The sequence below is a fragment of the Vanessa atalanta genome, chromosome 2 (genome assembly GCF_905147765.1).
Source record: "Vanessa atalanta chromosome 2, ilVanAtal1.2, whole genome shotgun sequence".
Lineage (NCBI taxonomy): Eukaryota > Metazoa > Arthropoda > Insecta > Lepidoptera > Nymphalidae > Vanessa > Vanessa atalanta.
This window is the reverse complement of record NC_061872.1, coordinates 6726199-6748321: the sequence shown is the minus strand read 5'-3', so window position 1 is coordinate 6748321 and position 22123 is coordinate 6726199. Positions and strand designations below refer to the sequence as shown.

Sequence of the window (22123 nt, the reverse complement as noted above, 5' to 3'; positions counted from 1 at the left end):
ACTGCATATAAGATAAATGTTATTACACATGTGATAAGTACACATATTGTCGAAATTATGAAAATTTAAACGAATTCAGATTTTTTCATGATTAAGGGGTACAAATTTGACAGGATTGTCATCTGTTAGGTAGTAAAATTATTATTAATCAGTATTTTTATATGCCACAATGTTGATAAAACTTTATAAAACTATATTGTATGAAATATTAAATACATTACGAAAAAAAACCAATGAAGACAAATAAAACAACCAGCACATCTTGTTTCTTAATTTTTATTGGTAAATTCACATTCAAATTATAGACCACGATGTTGATAGATGTTACATTATGGGATTTCTACAGATAAAATTTAGTACATTACTATGATACTGTATCGGTATTTTCGACACTACTGCAATAAATAGCTACATCGACATTAGGGTGCATAAATGCTTCAAAATTTTATAATCGGGAATGGTGAATCAGCAACGAGACAGTCAGAAAATAGAAAAATTGAAATACAGTTACATCATTCGAACGAATTCACGATACAGATCAAACATCAAAAATATTTCTATATTAATCAACTACTCACATCATTACTGAGAAATGATAAAACGCGTGCGAGTCACGACCAATCCGACGCGATGCAAACGAAACGTGTATCATAATTTACGTTAATCGAAGATCAACTATTGATCGCGACTGCCTCGCGTATCTTAAATATAGGCAAATATGCCCGATGAATTTATATAAACGATTTTAAGAAACGGACGCTGTCGCGAGCCGCGCACCTGAGATTCAGCGCTCGCTAAGCGTCGCACAAACACATCTTTGTCGCACCGCTCTTTCCATATAAGCATGATCACGGATCAATTTCAACCCTACTCTCCGAGTACAATACATTAATCTATGAATCGCACGTTTAGTGCGAAGGGACACGAAGGTGGCACAATTTGGGACGGTATTTAGACCAGAGCCTCGATTAATAAATTACAATAAAATAGAATGGAAAATTAAAATTGTGACTTGGTTTCGTGACTGGGTAGATTGGGAATGGTATCCTATTGTAACTGGTGTCGGCTCTGCCTAAAAACCGCGGTACGTGTTACGGTACGTGTAATCGTAAATCTAGCGGTGCGTGGCGGGCGGTGCGAGGCGTATGCGCTTACGAATCGCCCCACCAGTCGGTGCCGCCGCTGTTGCCGCCGCCACCTCCACCGTACGCCCCGCCGTAGTTGCCACCGTATGAACCGCCGCCGCCGTATCCAAAACCTATTCAATTTTATATTACATTAGTTACATATTATGCAACGAGTCACTGTTAGAAGTAATCAACTGCCTGTATGTAACAAATAAAAAAGGATGACATGGCAGATATAATTACCGCCAGAGGGTCCTGCGGAGCGTGGCGCCTGTCGCGGCTGTGTACGGAAATCGCGGGCGCCGAAGCTGCTTGATGCGAAGCGACCGCCGCCGGAACGACTTCCCGTTCGCCGACCACCGCCGCCAGAACGACCGTCTACCGCTGCACTCGTTAACCAACTATAAAATATAAAAAAATATATATCATTTATTATAAGAAAACATATATAAGGAAAATTCAATCAGGAAAAATATATTTTTTTAATTAAAATATCCGTAGCTATCTATGGGTTTAACTATTGTAACACAACTAATTTTAAGATATAGTGATTAAATATACTCACTTGGGAACATCTTGTTTAGCCTCGATGAGCAACTCCACGAGTTCCCTTGCAAGACCGCGGTTGGAGTCATTGAAGAAGGATGTGGCAACACCGAGGTTACCCATACGGCCCGTACGACCGATACGATGCACGTATTCCTCGACATCGGACGGCAGGTCGAAGTTGATCACATGACGTACATGCGGAATATCCAAGCCTAAATATTGTTGTATTTAATATTTTTTTTTTTTACACAAGCAATGAGAAACGATAACCGTGTTAACTCAAATTTAGTTTTTAACTCAACTCAATTATATAAATAAAATATATTTCTAAAACACTATTTAATATTATATTAAATATTATTTGAACAAGCAATTTTACCGGTGAAAATTAAGTATTTCTAGTCATAGATATTTATAACAAATCAGTCTTGTTTATTTTTGCAAAATGAAAAATACCCACCTGTAATCCACACGAAATGAAAGCAGTAAGTCATTAGAAGGTTAAGAAAATGTGTTTCTTTAGCAGAATATAAATTTAAGAATGTATTGATTGTTAAGAATATATTTTTTTTTAACTTTATAATAACTAAACCCTTTATTTCCCTATTTATATATAATAATATGTACAAAATACTATAATAACAATTAATATATTGTTATAAAATGACCTCTAGCGGCAACAGCGGTGGCGACCAGTATTGGCGTCTGTCCTGATCTGAAGCGACGAAGGGCCTCCTCACGCTCCCGTTGCGAGCGATCACCGTGAATGGAAGTCACTGGGTACCCGTCTGCGTACAGGAACTCCTCTAGCTGATCCGCACCTGAAGAATGAAATATATAAATATTAGCAATTTGCTCGTTGTTAGGCTGAGGGCCATGAAGTCTTCGGTAAAAATACGTTTACGAGCGATACTACTCTGACGATACCCAAGGTTCGAGATGAGGTAGCTTAAATCTTTAGTTTACGTGAAAATAATTTAGGATATCAGTTGTTTCATCGTTGTTACGATGAAATAAAATTAACTCAAATTGAAAACCCACCTTTTTTTGTTTCGACAAAGACAAGCGTTAGCTGGTCTTCTTCAGTTTTTGAGCGTTGCAGCAAATTGGACGCGTTGAGTAAATCCAATAAGAACGATCGCTTATCACACTCTTCCACCCATACAACCTAAAAGCAAATGAGTTAATTACAAATAAGAATACAAAACGCACATTCATAAATAGTGTTTATTATTATCGATATTATTATCTTTAAACATTTCCTTTAACTATTAGGGTAATACCTTTTGGGTAATATTTTCGGAAGTAGATCCGACGCGTCCAACGGCGAGGAACACGTAGTTGTAAAGAAAGTCTTGCGCTAAGACTTGTATCTGCTTGGGGAAAGTGGCGGAGAACATGAGGGTCTGTCGCTCGCCGGTCTTGGGCATCGTATGTCCTTCAACAATCTTACGGATCTGGGGCTCGAAACCCATGTCCAACATGCGGTCGGCCTCGTCGAGCACAAGATGGCGGCAGTAGTCAAGCGCTACTCGTCCTCGGTTCAGCATGTCGACGAGACGGCCTGGCGTCGCGACCAGAAGGTGGCAGCCACGATCCAGTTCACGGAACTGGTCTTGGATTGGTGAACCGCCATATCTGTATAAAACACGTAACCAATCATTATAAATGTAATCGTTCTCTGAGTTGGCATCAGTTAGAACGTTGGTAACAATCTGCCAAAACCTTCCCCCAGTGTCAGTGAATTAACTACGCTAATTTAATAGGAAATAGTATAAGGCCAAATAAGCAATAGCTTTTTATACTCACACGACGCAAGGTCTCACGCGGGAACGGTATGCAAACTTTCTAGCCTCGTCGTAAATCTGTGTGGCCAGCTCGCGAGTAGGTGCCAGCACTAAGCCGAGGGGATACTGTTTGCGTTTGATTGGCCTTTAAAGATATAAAAATATAATTAGCACTTTATTAGATATATGTTTTACAAAGGATTTTTAGTTAGCTTATCATGCTACAAGAATAAAACCTTGATCCATACCCTAAGTGTTTAACGGGTCCTGCTTCGTACATCTGGTTGAGGATGGGCACAAGGAAGGCTGCGGTCTTGCCGGAGCCGGTCTGCGCGCACGCCATCACGTCTCTCCGGCCCAGTACTATCGGTATCGCGTACTTCTGCACCGGTGTCGGCTTGTCGTAGCGTGCGGCCGCTATGTTCGTGCTCATTATTTCCGTCAGGTTAACATCCTCAAACTGAATTTAAAGAGAATACATGTATTTATTTAAAATTATTACACACTATATATATATATGTCTTTATTTAAAAATAAAAGTTTATATCAGACAAAATTAATAAGGATCTTTATGTCCTTGATTAAATAAGATTTATTTACCGTTTATTAATTTTAACATAATCTAGAAAAATTGACAAATTATGAGTTGTGAAATCGATTCTGGAATTTTATGTTTATGAAATGGGAGTAAATAACATTATGCAATATAACAACAATGTCATGAAAATTTGCCTTGGAGCTAGCGGTAAGATGTATTATGCTCAGGACGGATAGAGGTATTCCTATGAGCTCAATACTATTTAATAATATTTGTTTGTAAATTTTTCATTATTAATTTATAAACTGTTTACATTTGTAATGAAGTCCGGGACGTTCTCCCCGCTGGCCTCAACTGGTATATCCTCGTATTTGGAGAAGTTGATGCCTGTGTTTCCAGTGCCAAAGAGCTCCAACTCCTGCCGCTCGTCGCGAGGTAACGGGACTGTCCAGTCGTTCTAGAGAAGAAAATTATAGGTTAGTCTTTTTATTTTAATTTTCATACATCATAATTACTTTAGTCACTTCAACAGAGCTTTAATAGTCATTCAGTAGAAATTTATACAATATCTTGATTTTAGCTAAATTGCCTGTTATTGCATTTAAATCACCTCGTCCCTGCGAGACGATGTACGTCGCACGTCATCGGAACCCCAGCGCGAGTTTGAACGTTCGTCGGAGCGCGGCTCCGGCTCTTTCCAGCGGTCGTTGCGAGGTGGTGGCGGCTCATTGTAGTCTTCGTCGCGACGCACATCTCGCGACGGTGCCATGGCTCGCCCACCGGGACTTGGAGGCACACCTCCACCCCCGCCGGCTCCGCCACCGCCTCCTCCACCGCTTCCGCCTCTGCGATCCGGCTCAGCCCACCGCTCTGAGTCGCCATTTTGATATCCGGCATCACGACCTGTTGGTCAAAATTTTATTATTATAAGCCTTTAAAAATCTGCCGTTGGGCAATTGGAGCCACTTCCACTGATCCTATGCTCTCCTTATCCAGAGGTTTCCCTAGTACGAGAAGGTTTACTATATGCACCTTTCACAGTATGTTATGGTTTTACCAAATTGTCTGTATAGGGAATATAAGTGAAAAGTGTTTGTATGTAAGTAAAAATAAATAAACAGCTTGTAAACGCTTCACTTTATGGCTGCTATTCGTATCTCGCACAGATACCACTTGTACATACCCCGATGATATAAAAATGAAAAAAAACAACAACTACGTAAATCGACTTACATTAGACATATAACTAAATCTAATCGATTGGCTGTAAGTAATAAATCAAAAGTTGATGAAATTTTACATAATTCTAAATAAAGGTCAAACCAGCATAAATTACACCGGAGTCACTTACGACGGAAACCTGTACACAAATCAAAATAATCGAAAATTTTAAATTAAAGTAGATCTTATAGATCTATTCACTCACGAAGGCACGCCCTCTTCCACCTTAAATTAATAATGGTTTATATTTTACAAATATACTCTAATTAGTATGTTTTTGCTGTCCTTACGCACGAACGTCACTCATAATGTGGACGCCGATAATCTAACGTAGGGATGATTAAATTTATACCACCGAAAACCTTTCTAGTAGTAAATTAACATTGTTAATGCATGTAAAACTGAATCGTTTATACATTATCATATACAAATATTTTAAACGGGAATAAATTAAAAATCAAATAACTAAATTAAATAAAAAAAACTTCTGAATAAATATGAATGTTTGTGTTTTACTTGTATTCGTTTCTAAGTTATAAATTAACATAGAAGTTGGTGACTGATTTTCCCTCATCAGACCGAGTATGTTGTAACGGAACTTCAGATCTACCACTGAGTGAATCTCAGGTTATCGCGACCCAATCTCATGGTCAGCTCATCCAGTGTTATTTTTTCCGAATCTCATAGTTCTAAGCTAGTACAAATTTATAGTTCGAGCTGAAAGATTTCTGAACATTACACGGATATTTATGGTAATCCTTAACTATTCGATGGTTACTAACAGTTTTGACTGGTTTGATCACAGATCTATCCTAATGTTTTATAAGTCTGCCAAAATGTATGTCTCGCTTTTTTGGAACCAACGTCACAAATCCAATCCAAATGTCCATCGAAGAGATCCTCCTTTATGTATGTGGCGTCATCCTCTGTTTTGCTCATCGTATTTTGGGTGCTTAACGTTGAATTTAAGTCCCCGATCACAATTGTATAGTTAGTTTTTGAGTTATTTTGTATAACCCGATTACCTTTTTAAATAACTTTTTGATATTCAAGTAGATATAAGGTATGCTAACCTGGACAAACTGTAAACTTCAAGAAAGTTGCTGAACAGGGAGTTTTGGACACAAATTCTTTCCTTGCTATATTCCAAATAACCGACCTTAAAAAGTTATAAATGGTTCCTCGAACAAATTTTGTTTCCGAATCTCATAGTTCTAAGCTAGTACAAATTTATAGTTCGAGCTGAAAGATTTCTGAACATTACACGGATATTTATGGTAATCCTTAACTATTCGATGGTTACTAACAGTTTTGACTGGTTTGATCACAGATCTATCCTAATGTTTTATAAGTCTGCCAAAATGTATGTCTCGCTTTTTTGGAACCAATTTATGTATGTGGCGTCATCCTCTGTTTTGCTCATCGTATTTTGGGTGCTTAACGTTGAATTTAAGTCCCCGATCACAATTGTATAGTTAGTTTTTGAGTTATTTTGTATAACCCGATTACCTTTTTAAATAACTTTTTGATATTCAAGTAGATATAAGGTATGCTAACCTGGACAAACTGTAAACTTCAACAAAGTTGCTGAACAGGGAGTTTTGGACACAAATTCTTTCCTTGCTATATTCCAAATAACCAACCTTAAAAAGTTATAAATGGTTCCTCGAACAAATTTTGTTTCCATTATTTTTATACACACAGATGAGCATACGCCTTTGCGAAGTCAATGGTGCATAAAGATGCTCTATATTATAAAAATGAACTGTCTGTATAATAACGACAATTTTCACGGTTTTCATTTTAACTTATGGCATATACAATTTTTGCATTAATATTTTAAATAACCAAAAAACATTCTACTGATGAACGCAATCTCATACACTGCATACATAGTGTAATGACGGCACGTAAATTTAAAATCAATATATATTTTAAAAAAAGTTCTCAGAATATATTTAAAGAAGCTCCTTGGCTTTTGTTTGAATTTCATACTTTAAAATTAAAATACGTAACAAATTTAATTATCCATTATATTATTTCATTGCATTATAAAATCAATTTCTCTCAGAAACAAATAAAAATATAATTAACAGTATATTTGTAACAAAACAAAAAAATATACTAATACCATATTTCAAGTTTTATAATATATTAATTTATTTTTTATACAGTACCTATAGGGTTTATATTTTTTTTATGTTGTCGGTACTGCCAGAAATTATCAATGCTTATTATAATTACATTTCATTAATCAATCACCATCACATTAATGAAAATTAAATAAATCCGTGTCCGAAGAAAGCGTTTGATATAAAAAGCCTTTTCAGGAATTAACGACTTTCGATTAACTTCACTTTAAAATTAAAAATAACTTAATAACAGAACATTTAGCATTACTGCCAACGGTTGTTCTTAAAAAGGCTCGTATTGATAAAATTTCAAGAGTTCATACCTATGTACTCACCGCGGTCCCTGCGCGGGAATCGCGAATCGTAGCCGCGATCGTAGTCACGGTCGCGGTCACGGTCGCGGTCGTCGCGCCGACCACCACGGTCGTAGGCTCTAGAGTTGCCTCCGAATGATGAACGGTTGTCCCGTGCGTCGTTAGGACGAGAATCTAAGCTTGAACGCTTAGGTTCGTCACCTGGACAGTTAAGTTTTTAAATTAAATCCTTTTTAGTTAATGAATAGCGGAGCAATAGCCATCATGAAAGGTAATTAATATTCGTAATTCTTATTTGACTGAACTATATGTGTTAATGTTTCATGAGTTAGGTTAGGAGAATTAATAATAATTTGCGTTTTATGAAATGTCTCATTCATTTATTATATGACCTGTGTCAAGACCGAACCTACAACTAAGTAGTAATTTTTTAACAATAAAAATTAGATAGGTTAGTAAAATGTTTACAATCTTTATTATAAAATCCGTTTATTTTCTTAAAATAGTCGTTATTCCGATATTTCGATTCATAAAATTTAAATGAAATGTAGATAGTTAGTGTATTTTCAGGGCGATTAACAATACGTAATTAGTACCTAGTTTAAATATTGGTTATAATTATGTTGGTATATGTTTAAGATAAAGTTTTAATTCTCACTACAAATGAGTTGACACTTAGATGCTTCGGCGTGCACTTTATGTCATCATTCGCTCGCCCTTATCCCATTTATTTAGGTCAATGTAGTGTTTTTCTCTTTATTTAATTTTTTAGTTGTATAAATCAGCCACTTCCTTCTTATACGACCCCTCAATGCATTTTATTTTCAGTCCTCTTCCTTTACAGCCATTCACACCTAACACTCATCATGAGTTGAGCCGAGATAGGCCAGTGGCAAGAATACTTAATTCTTATTCGAAGATAGAGTTCAAAATTTGTGCTTAATTTGTGTTTATAATACATCACATGCTCAGCGGTGATAGCAAATGTCATTAGGAAAGCTGCATGTATTGGATGAAATCCTTCTATATGTGTATCCACTAAAAGCGTGGAATAAGCTGAAAATCTGCCTCAAATAGATAACTTTTCTCTGCATCAAACATCACAGGCTGTTACAATTCTCTTCTTATAATATGACATACATGTCCATATTGTGACAATCTTTTACTTTTCTGTGAGCGAACAGGTCTGATGATAATTTTATTTAATGTATTTCATTTTATTTTAAGATAAACTTAAGGTTTTGTATTATCCTTAACATCTGGGTCTTTTTCACCATCATTCTGTATCAAGCATGTCGAGTTAGCTAAGTCGAAGATTGAAAGTGGCCATTTCATGTGTATCACACCAATGCTAACAACCTACATACATTTTTATGACATCAGAGGAAGGTTTAATATCAGTTTGCTCTACAAACAGAGAACCTTTATATTTTGGTTCCAGTTACAAAATATATATTTTTTTTCAATTTATGAGGATAATTTATATAGAAGGTATCTCCCGGTTGAAGCTCAGAGAAAGTTGTCAACTTCTTAGTTTCATATGTTGCTAATAACTTACAGCAGTGGGTCCTGCATTTCTATCCATTTGTTTTATTGCCATCCCATCAGACAGGGAGAAAATAAATTGAGGCGACTGCATAATCACTGGTATAAAATAATTTTATATACTTAGAACACTTGAAACCCTATATAAAACAGGTTTACATTTGCACTACACATTTATCTTTAAAATTTTTGACTGAAGGTCAAAGGCTGTTAATATACAAAATGATATCCTATTAAATAGGAAGTTAGTGTGTTACATTCATTTATTTTTTAAGCAAATATTTTGAGATAATTTAGTTATATGAAAAACAAATAATTTCATTGTTTCGAATTGAAAATCAACTGACTGTTGCAATCTAATCTGTATATAATTCAATTACAATCAATTTTGACGATTAATCAAATATGCTTCAATTATGTTATATAATATTGTGTAATAATTTAATGAATGATAAACAAAAATTAAAAAAAAAGTACATAAATAACCAAAACCTTATTTATAGAAACAACAAAAATTAACTGATTAATAACATATAATATATAATTATAAATAAGAACTAATTTTGTATTCTATATAAATAATTAGTTATTTAATATTTTTATATCAAATTTCTAACTACAGTTACAACCAAATTTTATTTAATAGTTTATGAGGTTAAGAATTCAAGACAAACTATTATATCAAAATATGTGCAAAAGCAATACTGACAAAACAGTGGTCTTAAAAAGTAAAATTTAATCGAACATTATTGTCATACATTCTCAACAATCATTGTATGCTTAATATAAAAAAATAATGATCAAAACAAAGTAGGTATTTTCCTAGAAGCATAGGAGGGGTCATTGATCTTACCGACTGAGGCTTTCTTTGTTTCGTCTAGGGGTCAAAATTGATAAAGTATATTCCTTAATACATACATAATATGTTATTTTAGCATTTTTTTTTTTTAGCATTAGCAGCCCGTAAATGTCCCACTGCTGGGATAAAGGCCTCCTCTCTCTTTGAGGAGAAGGTTTGGAGCATATTCCACCACGCTGCTCCAATGCGGGTTGGCGGAATACACATGTGGCAGAATTTCATTGAAATTAGACACATGCAGGTTTCCTCACGATGTTTTTCTTCACCGCCGAGCACGAGATGAATTATAAACACAAATTAAGCACATGAAATTTCAGTGGTGCCTGCCTGGGTTTGAACCAAAATCATCGGTTAAGATGCACGCGTTCTAACCACTGGGCCATCTCGGCTCAATATGTTTATGTTAAACATAATATATATAATATATATATAATATGTTATAGATAAGTTTGAAATTAAAACAATGAATGAATATAACATTTTTATGGTGGGTAGTTACTGGCCGAATACAGAAAGCTAAGGAATTGACATCAATATACTAATCCATATGTATATTAATATATCTTGGGTCAGCAAAGAAAATGAAATATATTAAATGTATAAAAAATCTTGATAAACAATTGCCAGGCACTTATCTTTGGCCTACATTTTAAAATTGTCTTTATCAAACATGATTGATGATTGAACTCTTTGACAGAATTAATCATCATCTAAATATAATTTTACCTTTTGCCTCCAACTGCCTGCGCAGGTGCGGAGGAATATAGCGGCCAGTACTCCTAGGAGCCTGAGGCTGCAAGTCCAGACCAGCAAGCTGTAATAAAAGGAAAAAATATTTAAAAAAATAAAATGTAAGGAGTATATAAAGTGTTTTTTATTTATTAAATAATTCTTCATCTTAGAAATTGACTTTAACTAAGACCATATTTTTTCAATAAATAATCTGTGGCGAGATATCACTTTCAATTTTAACCAGTATTTATTAAAATAATAATAGTTAAAATTTCTAGACTGATACAAAATTCTCTATTGTAAATAAAATTTCAACATTAATTATTTAAAGTTGTAAACTGTGTCATTGAACTTCTATCAGCGCTTAAAATGATATACTCTCTACTATTATTATATTATATATTAAGCAGTGTGATAATAGCTTTATCTTGTGACTTCCTTAATGTGAAAATATGTTAGTTCACTGCTATCATTATATATTTTAGAAATGTAGAAATTAAATGTTGCAATACAAAATGAGTACTAATATAGCAAGACAATACTATTAATAACAGATTAACTGTTACCTTAAGCCTTAGTTATAAGTCTTTTGTTTAAACATGTTAAAAAGTATTCCTACAGATACATTTGCTTAAAAGAGAAAAGTTATTACAAGAGCTTTTTTGTTTAATTGATTTGTTTCAAATTACAACAAGATTTGTCCATACAAATTGTAAAAGTACATTTTGTGTTTAGTAATAAAATAGAAATAATTAAGAGAATAAAAGATTATTTATTTTAGTTAAAATATAACTAAATGCAACTTAGCTATGTATTAGCTTATTTCATTAAACAACTTATTTGATTATGAATTTATAAAGGAAATTTGAGAACAAAACCTTTATTCAAAAAATGTTTCTAAATTACACAATTGAAAGAAGAAATAGCAATGATCTAAATAAAATTTGTTTGTGATTGCTTATTTTGTAAAATATTCCGAAATGGGTCATTATTCAGACTGTTAACCCATAAAATCAATGAGACACCTTAGATGAGCCAGGTCGCCATGTTGGTTATGCCAAGACACGTAAAGTTTAATTTCATAGTTAGTATTAAAGTGGTGACTCATTGAATTACAAAATTAGCAATATTATTATTAGATCAATATTTAAAAGCCGATTCTATAGGATTTTCATTTAATAAATTAAAAATCAATACATAGTATATGTACATGAGGTACCGACCTGCTGCTCTAGACCTGTTCCATTTTGGTTGGTAACATTACTCATATTACTACCAAGCGGTACGTTTTTTTGGGAACTTTGCTCCGAAAATATTATAAAAACACAGTCTACAATGAATTTTGCACTAACACAAATTCACAAAATCACATGAAAAGACTTCAATTTTTCTCCTCGAAATCACTTTTCATTCGCAGTTTTTGTTCATCTTCATGGATGATGACTTTGTCTTTGATCATTCACTCACTCACTCAATATCATTCGGATATTGAACGATAAGAGTATTTTAATAAAGAGTAAGAACTAAAACTAAATATTAAGACCATAAATACGGTAAATAATCTTTGGGGAAAGCTATTTAAATACAACAAATAAAATGAATGTTAATTTTAAAAATGATGAAAGTTAATATTAATTTTTATTATTGTAACGTAATGTAATATTCTGTCCTTTTTGCAATTATTCATTGTATTTTTAGTTTTTGTTGATCTTAATTAATCAGTAATAACTATTTCTAATATGCAGAATATGGAAAAATAGAAATGCAAGCAAAAAAAACAGAAATAGTGTGTACAAAAGAAAGAAAAAAACAGGGCTTACAAATCATGGCCAACTGTAAAAAAATAATTGTCAATCACACCAACATAAAACGATTCTATAATTATATGTCACTATTTTGGGAAATCATGATGATGCTTCATTTTAGTCAAATTATATCGATATCGATATTCGTAATGAATTATTGGAGATGGTTAAAAATACGGTTGATGATCCTTTTACCTCATTAAGATAATTGGGCCGATGTTTCTTACATTATAAGTATTTGATATCTCCGTTGTAAGCAATTGTATACTATGTAAAACGACTTGTGCAGTCATACATCAATAACGAATTATGGAATCCTATTAATTTAAAGAGTGTTAAAAATACCCAACTTTCGGGACAAATTTAATGATCGTACCTTGCAACACTGACTAACAAGACCACGACGTCAAGAAATGATATTATGTATTAGGTTTAGGCAAATGTAATAATGTATGTCGATTGTCGACTGTCGAGCAATGTTGGTCCGTAATTTTATGATGACGTACAAAATGTATACAATAACTTCGTTACGTATTATTTAAAAAAAAAAGAATTGGTAACAAAATTGCTCTTATTCACAGAATACGTTTTGCAAAAAAGTTTTTACGGCAAATTTGGGAATTTAGGACACCGTTTTAAAAATAATATGACGAAATATCTTGTATATTATAGTAACAGATAGATTGGCCTAACAGGATGAAATTTTGCACAAAAAATTCTTATGGAATGTAGGTGAGAGTTAAGAGAAGTTTTTTCAAAGTTCATCCTAAGGGAAATGAAAGCTTGTATGGAAATTCGTCATAACAGTTGCTAGAAATATGAAAATCGGTTTTTAGACTTATGTTAATGAGCTAAAAAAATTTTAAAGATTTTTTGAAAATTTGTCACGTAAGAAAGAGGAACTTAGGATGAAACTTTGTATGGAAGATTGATATTTTTGAAAGTTAGAAATATGAAAATCGGTATTTAATCATATACCGATTTTATAAATAACAGCAAACTGTTACGGTGTTTTTGAAAATTCATTGGCATTTGTTGGCATATTAAGTGCAGGAAAGGTTAAAAGGTAATTCCGTATAATAAACTTGTTTTAATTGGTAGTAGGGGTTGAACCGGTCCTTCTGGGTAGGTACCACATAGTCATGACGTATTCCACCGCTAAATAACACTTTCCTTTTTTTTGTGGCGGTTTGTTGGGTGTGTGAGTTCATGTAAAGAACAGGCACAAGGGACATAAAATCTTAGTTCCCAAATTTTTAGAGCATTGGTGATGTAAGAAATGCTTTAATTTACAATTAGGTGGTCCATTAGTTGCCAGACCAAATATATTATATAAAAAAAACAAATAACATCTATAAGTATTCATTTAAAAAATCATTACTCGTGTAAGTATATTATGCCATTCGCGATATTTGAAATATTTTTCGGTTAGATTAATTTAAATCGTTATTTTAAAATATTAAGTAAAATTTAACTTGACAATTTATGTACTTAATATAATCAAACATAGTGATCGAAAGTCGAGTCATATAAAACGTATATATTGAATCATAAACAATTAATTCTTGAAGGTAAATTTTGGTTAACCGGTTCTTATGTTATCTACGAACAAACTCCTTTGAGATGGACCTTACCTAACTATAATACGGATATGCTGGAAAAGAAATATTGTATCTGTATACTAGAAGTCTCTCTATATAAGAGAGTTATTTATCTTCTGATCAATGATATTTTTACAATTTAGAGAGAATATATGTTATGTTAATATGTGTTCGACCTCTAACTACTTACTATACTTATATTTAAAGATTAGTAATACGAATACCAAAGAATCCTCCTGCTTTTATTCGAACGTATCTATAAAAAATTCGAGATCATTTAGAAATTTGAATACTTATTTCTTTGGCCGACACTCGCGTGGGCTATTTGAACGGAAGTAGGCATTTGACCTTCATGCATCCTCGATAACGCTCGCAATCATTCAGTCATTTGCATCTCATCGGTCCAATTTGTTTAATTCAAAATGCGGACGAAAATATTATTTTTTATAATATTCGTCATATTAATGAGGCGAAGTAGCGCGAGCGCATCTATTGTTCGACAAGATGTCATCTATTCTTTCGATGAGCCTATACAAGAATACGATGTAATCATAAGAAATATAGAATATGAAGATTCCCCAGTCGAAGAGATCCCATGTCCGGAAGGGTATCAGATGGATATTTATAAGGTGTGTCGCGAAGTGTGGTGATTAACATGATATGAAGTACCATTTATTTTTCATATGTTTCAGTGTCGAAAAATATATTCTGTGTTATTGGTTCAAATAAATAATAGACCTACAGTTTATGAAACTTTTATTACTACTATAATTGTCTATTTCTTTGTTTAATGTTTTAAATTTTTGCACTAGCGTTATCATAATCATTAATATTAATATAATGCATTATAAAAACATATTTTAGAATTAAGTATTTAAAATAACTTATTGTAGAAATAAAATATTAGTTTCCAATAATAATATATTAACAGAAGGAATTTATAAATGTCGATTTATTATTATATTTTATGCGCGAGGTAGGAGAGAGGCGATGAATTGCCAGGTATCAAAAAGTTCTAAAATAGGATTTCCGATGACGATGATCAGCAGAGTCGCAATGTTGGAGATGGCACCACGGAAGCGAATCACGTAGTCCACGAGAACTTCTTCCACGATCGCGTTCACAATAGCGTCTATGTCACCTCCGCCGATTGCTCCATCCAAATTTGACTGAAATTAGTAAAACATTTAAATAACCATTATAATTTAATTTTTTGGAATAAGTATTCAATATCCATAATTTTGTCTAAAAATATGTTTGTTTAAAAAGACTAATGTAATTTATTAGTATTATCATAATATTCCAGTTTATGAAAAAAAATCCTTTTAGATTAATTATTTTTCTCAATAATTATTGGTTTTACTGGTTATCATTAGACTACGACTCACGAGACAGATTGTAGCTTGTATACAATTGTATTTAGTGTCTTTAAAAATAGGTTTAGGATGCTCCATATACATTGTCCACGTGTTATAATGTGTAACATCTCTTTCTGAGAGTATTTCAAAAAAAGCTACAGACGTGTGTACCAAGAGGACAGGAGAGCGCGCTCTTTTTTATTTGACCAATGAGAGAGCGCGGTGTTAAAGTTTGGCGTCGAATGATACCATTTTCCGAGAGGAGATATAATGTTGCTTATAACCAAGCTGAGTTGTTAAATATGACATATCTTAAGCGACTATTGTAAGGTTCGTTATTAGTTTATAACTTTATATTCGACACGAACAGTAATATAATAATTCCTTATGTCTCGTATTCCGTTTAGAAGCCAGTGCGCCAGTAATAACAGTTGCACACACAAGTACATAACAGTTTAAGTTAAACAGACTTCAGCTTTTTGATAAAGTAAGACATAATAGCCATGTCTTTGAAAAGTCGAGGTAGTAGAGGAGAAGTATCCACGCGAGCCTTTCCAGTTGTTAAAAAAAATGAAGGATGAAATGAATGAAAAGTATTATAAACAAAAAATCAAAGTACCTTAAAAGAAGGAATTTCAAATGTTGCTCCTTCAATCCGATCGATTATTACAGATTTTTCGTCATCTGACTGTTTTAAGAAAAATGTAGCCTTTATTCTAAAATCCTCGACGATAAACCTATAAGAATAACATTTGAAAATATTAATTTATGTATTTGTAAATGATGTTATGTAGATTACAAATATTTATTTCTATACTTACTCGGCTTTTCCTTCTCCGTAAATAGGAATTGCGGTCAACAGGTCTCCAGTTAGATTGTATAGCCCTGCAATATAATTTTTTAACGTGTTTGTATTTTTTATCAAATTTTAATAGATTTTATTAAGTTTAGGCGCAGAACCAACGGCTTTACGTGCTTTCCGAGGTACGGGATTGTACACACTTCCAACTTCCAGAGAATTTTCTGATAGAAGAACCCTTATCGGACCTTAAGATCTGCGGCTAGTGGCTAGATATAATTTACAATTATTATTTATTTAAAAATAAATATTTCGTAGATTGTATATTTATTTTCCAAACCTAAGGCAAGTGGCAGTATATACATAAACGAGTAATCGAAAGTCATGAAATATAGTTAGCTCCACTTACATTTGAATTATTATAAATAAATAATAAGATGTAAGATTATTTTATTTGTATACTCTTAATCTTTAATCTCGTGCGCGCTTCTGAAAAACATCGAGACGAAACTGTATCGGCTTGCGCTGGAATAGTGTAAAACAAGCTACATGCTTTCCTTTTACGAGGACAAGATCCCGGATTTGCCTCGCCTTGCACTTCGCAGAAGATGACGAGTATATGAGTATCAGTAATAGTAGTAAGTATTTTACATACCAGCCTTGATCTCCAGTCGAGGTACAGACACGTCGACATCAAATGAGAGATCTTTCAAATCGAGTTTGCTTTTGTGAACCACAAAACTGCCCAAGCCGGCTACTAGGATGTTTTCTAACTGCAAATCTAGGCTATGAAAGGAAAGGAAAAGCTTTACTCGCCGTATAAAAATTTGGTACAATTTAATTGGCGGACGAGCATATGGGCCACGTGATGCTAAGTAGTCACCACCGCCCATAGACAAAGGCGCTGTAAGAAATATTAACCATTCCTTACATCACCTATGCGCCACCAACCTCGGGAACTAAGATGTTATGTCCCTTGTGCCTGTGATTACACTGGCTCACTCAGCCTTCTAGCCGGAACACAACAATACAGAGTACTGTTATTTGGCGGTAGAATATCTGATGAGTGGGTGGTACCTACCCAGACGGGCTTGCACAAAGCCCTACCACCAAGTAATATATTGTTTTCAAACTTCATGATTGCGAATTAATATTTCGAGCAGAATTGTCAAATTGATAAAAAAAAAGAATTTTCAAAAGTATCTCTTTTTTGAGTAGCTTCGTTATTGGCATATATATATATATATATATATATATATATATATTTTTTCAAAAATCGATATTTTATAACGTCTGTCAATGAACTATGTATTACATAATAAATAGCGTGAATCACAGAAGTTAGTATGGGTACAACAAACATTAAATTATTTTTCATAAATTACGTAATGAGTTGAATCTGTGTTTGCTTAAGATGTTATTAAATTAGATTATGCAAGAGATTTTAAGAAATTATAGAAAACATAATTGCTCTCGATGCCAAAATAAATGCTCCCAATTTTTTCTTTTGTTCAAAGTTTAAACGTTAAAGTAATTTGTCTACCGCATCGCATACTGAATAAATTTCACAAAACAGCCTTTTTTACCAGAAATCGTTTATAGTACTAGTTACCAAATAACGCGTTTGAAATTATAAATCAAAGTCATTCAATTTCGCGATATTTTTTCTGACCATCCAGTTCGTGAGTTCAACATTAAATCTTTATTATTGACACAGGTTTTAATTATTATTTAAAAATACATTATTTAGATTCTCGATACTTACTTGATAAGCCCAGCAGGGATATCTAAATGGAAGTTGTCTAGAGTCAGAGGATCCAGTGGTGGGATGCCAATGATTCCGATGCCATTATTGATGAACGAACGAATAATGTTGATCAACTGATTAATTAGAATATCTACCATCCAGTTCTGATTCTCTATCTCATTTGGCAGGTTGTCTAAAAATAAATAAATATGTTTATGTTAGTAAATAAACAAAAAATAAGATGTGAAGTACGTTTAAATCTTATTTTAATAAAAATCTTTGTTATCCATAATTTACATAATACTATTAATGGATAACTACAGACACAATGTACATAGCATCTTAGTTACCAGGGTTGGTGGCGCATGGGCCGAGTCAAGAATGGTTATTGTTCTGTCTTGCTACGCCAGTGTCTATGGCAATCCAGGGCAATGGTAACCATTCAACATCAGGTATATCATAAAATAAATAAATAAATATAACTACACTTGTAACCTGTATTTATTTCTAATAACGTGGAGACAATTTTTGTAAGTATTTACTTATGTTGTTCACATGTAATTGACATTTTGTTTTGAGAATAAAAAACTTTAAATCTTATTTTTTTTTTTAATGATTTAGTGGGCAAACGAGCAGGAGGCTCACCTGATGGAAAGTGATTACCACCGCCCATGGACATCTGCAACACCAGGGGGGTTACAGGTTGGCTGTCTTACACACACACCCAGTTGTAGCCAAACTTTTATCAAATTTATTAAATTAGGTTTTATTGAACAAAATATAAACGTATTAGAAATTTAAAAATATAACTCATTTTTGTTAACATGAAAAAAGCAGGGGTAGAAGCAGGTGTATTAGGGGTAGATTGAAAACCAATTAAATGAACGATATCTATGTACAAGTTTGGTAATTTCAATTTAAATGTAATTGGCTAATAATAAAGTTTATTATAACTAGTAAATAAACAAACACTTTTAAACTTAAGTAAAAGACATACCCACGACAATAACTTCATGTTTCTGGACATTGGGGGCGGCTGTCACAAAACCGCACAATGCGATAACTAACAATAATTTCATTCTGAAACGGACATGTCGTTGAAAGAATAAAATAAATCGTAATAACGTTTGATTAGAAAATTACGTAATGTAACTTTAATAATGCTGACATTAACTCCATGTTTAAATCATTTATAGTAATATTTTGTTTTATTATTATAACGCACAAAACATTAAAGTGCCTATGTACATTCATGTGAAAATATAATTTTTCAGATATTTTAGGTGATCATAGTTTAGGATATGTTTTTGGAATTTATATATAATTAAATGGAATAAGTATGATGCTTTTGTTGCTCACTTTAATGTTGTTAGTGTAGATATTATATAAATATGATTATAATTGATATACTGGTACGTTTCTGATTGTTGATAAAAAACGAGACTTGTTATGATTTCGATGATATCCGTATAAATGTAGATAGATTTTCAAGGTTAATTAGATTCCATTTTTATTTAGTAATGGCTATTCATACCATTTTTTTATTAACATTTTATGTATATCAATAATATAATTGTATATGGAAATAAATATGTATACATCTAAAAATTTTTCTTACTGAAAAACATGTATATTAAAATTGTATTACCATTTAACCCATTTTTTATAAAACGATAATATAGTTAAATAAAAATGTAAAGAAATAAAACTACTTAACATTTGGAGGCGATTAAAGACTATAAAAAATATTTATATACATATGTATATATACATAAAATAAACTGTCACAAAAAGTAATTTATTAGGGGAAAATAGGAATATTAATAAACTTCTTTCAGTTAAGAGTGGGGGCGACATTAGCCCAAGGATGGCCGGTAAGGGGTTTGACTTACGAATAGGAGCTTAACTAGACAACCCGACCTGTACATCGCTGAACTAGTTTTCAATTATTTTTAATAGATCCCAAGTAAAAATATCTTTTATCACATTACAATGCAACAAGCTAGTAGTGAAATACTTTATTCGCAAATATAGTATAATTTTATTTACTTATTGCGATTTTCGTAACGTTATTTTCCGACAAAATCAACTCCTTGACGGTGGGAACCGTACATCTTCTCCGAAACATATTGAACATTCCTCTTTAAGAAACGTTATTGAAACCGGAAAAATTAATAGCAATTATATATATTTATATTGTTTTTAATTATTATGATTAAAAAATCATGACAATTTTTTTTTAATTAACTTACCTTACGCTTCACCAAGTGATAGAGTGATCGTTACACAAATAATAAAATCAAAACTATACGTTATCGTTTAATTAGATGTATTTATACCTAAATTGTATATTTTTTTTGAGATTTGGGATTTATCAAGACATATTATATTATGATAGCAATTATATCGGTGTTATTGATCAGTTGTTTATTAATATTACTATTGGGATATTTGTTGATAAGTATTGATTTTACTTAGTTGTAGGGCTTTATGCAAGACCCTCTGGGTAGACATTATCCACTCATCATACATTTTACTGCCAAGCAACAATACATAAATATATAAATAAATATAAATATTGCACAACATCACATACATTACTCTGATCCCAATGTAAGTAGCTAAAGCACTTGTGCTATGGAAAATCAGAAGTAACGACGCGACGGTACCACAAACACCCACACTCAAGACAAATCGACTCGTCCTGGAATCGATCCCGACCTCGGAGTGGCGTACCCATGAAAACTCGACCTTACTCGACCTCCGAGGTCCCGAGTTCGATTCCCGGTCGAGTCGATGTAGAAAAAGTTCATTAGTTTTCTATGTTGTCTTCTGATTTTACATAACACAAGTGCTTTAGCTACTTACATTGGGATCAAAGTAATGTATGTGATGTTGTACAATAATTGTTTATTTAGGTATTATCTAAAACTCGGTGGTGACAGGAAACGTCGTATAAATATGTTGGAATGAGCTTCAAATCTACTCCTGAAAAGGAGAGGAAAGCTGCCCAGCAGGCGGAAATTTACATGCTGTTATTCCACTATTTTTATCTAATTTCTTAACATACTTGCTATCTCACTCGTACCATGTTGAATACCGATTCACAGTGTAACGCTATTTTGATGCGCATGTCCTATAACGTTATAATAATTATAGACAACGTCATATATTACTCTTTGGTTTAAACATTTCATATTTTAAGTTTGTCCAAACAGGATAGCGCTACGGTCACTCGCAGTCACAATTTATAAATAAAATGTAGACAATCTTCAATCTGCCGTATATTACAATTTATTCTATTTAATTATATATTATTTATATGATAAAGGAGAAGTAAACATACAAATTAAAATTTTTAAATAATATATTTACAGCAGTACACTATTTATACTTAAAGTAGAGTCGCCAATATTTGCCAAGAGTCGAAGTTGTTAAGGAAATGGTTAATCAAATCGATACAACTTTCTCCGTATGTTTTAACGAAAAACTGATTGAAGCGATTAATGTAGCCCGCTAAGAGATCCGTTACAATAGCGTTTGCGATGTCATCTATATTATTGTCGAATTCCACATGAGACTGCAAGAAACAGAAAAATAATTTATTTAATCGATTTAACATTAAAAAAAATCTCGCTACCAAATTAAATGTAAATTTTGGACTTTAGGTGGTATTCATGTCTTTTTCTACATACATGTAAAACAAGAATTAATTACGATCGGTTGATTTCTTAACACGTCATAGCAACCGTACTAACTTTCGTATTTATAATATGCCTTAGGCTCTACTAATCTAAGGTATTAAAAATCAATGAATTAAGAATGAACAAATAAAAATAATATGGTAATAAATTAGAATAGATTTAACGTCTTTAACAAACTGTGGCCGATAGAGTGGGAGAGATAGAGCGTGAACAATGAACTGCATTTGAATCGTACAAATACATTGCATAACAATACACGGACGACAAGATGTCAGCCCGTGAGTTCGTTTGCATTGACATGAATT

The 22123-nt window shown here is 32.8% G+C and overlaps 2 protein-coding genes across 4 annotated transcripts; both read right to left on the bottom strand.

The window, feature by feature from the left end:
- Positions 1-260: 260 nt before the first annotated feature.
- LOC125070060 (ATP-dependent RNA helicase DDX3X) lies at positions 261-12235 on the bottom strand. Of its 3 annotated transcripts, XM_047679761.1 has the most exons (14): positions 12028-12235; positions 10799-10886; positions 7678-7869; positions 4612-4904; positions 4315-4458; positions 3712-3923; positions 3486-3608; positions 2960-3314; positions 2718-2844; positions 2345-2497; positions 1693-1888; positions 1371-1528; positions 1247-1258; positions 261-1183 (listed from the first exon to the last, which is right to left on the bottom strand). In XM_047679761.1, exons 1-14 carry the CDS (start codon positions 12070-12072, stop codon positions 1152-1154), a joined length of 2130 nt encoding a protein of 709 aa, XP_047535717.1. In that variant the 5' UTR covers positions 12073-12235; the 3' UTR covers positions 261-1151. The 3 variants fall into 3 exon arrangements, with proteins under 3 accessions (XP_047535717.1, XP_047535698.1, XP_047535706.1); XM_047679742.1 differs by having other exon boundaries at positions 261-1258; positions 12028-12234; XM_047679750.1 differs by having other exon boundaries at positions 261-1258; positions 7690-7869; positions 12028-12234.
- Positions 12236-15143: 2908 nt separating this feature from the next.
- On the bottom strand, positions 15144-20396 carry LOC125073858. Its single transcript, XM_047684943.1, has 7 exons — positions 20367-20396; positions 19112-19194; positions 18133-18307; positions 17023-17153; positions 16390-16453; positions 16188-16305; positions 15144-15379 (listed from the first exon to the last, which is right to left on the bottom strand). The coding sequence occupies exons 2-7, from the start codon at positions 19191-19193 to the stop codon at positions 15176-15178; spliced, it is 774 nt and encodes a 257-aa protein (XP_047540899.1). The 5' UTR covers position 19194; positions 20367-20396; the 3' UTR covers positions 15144-15175.
- Between the last annotated feature and the right edge of the window lie 1727 nt (positions 20397-22123).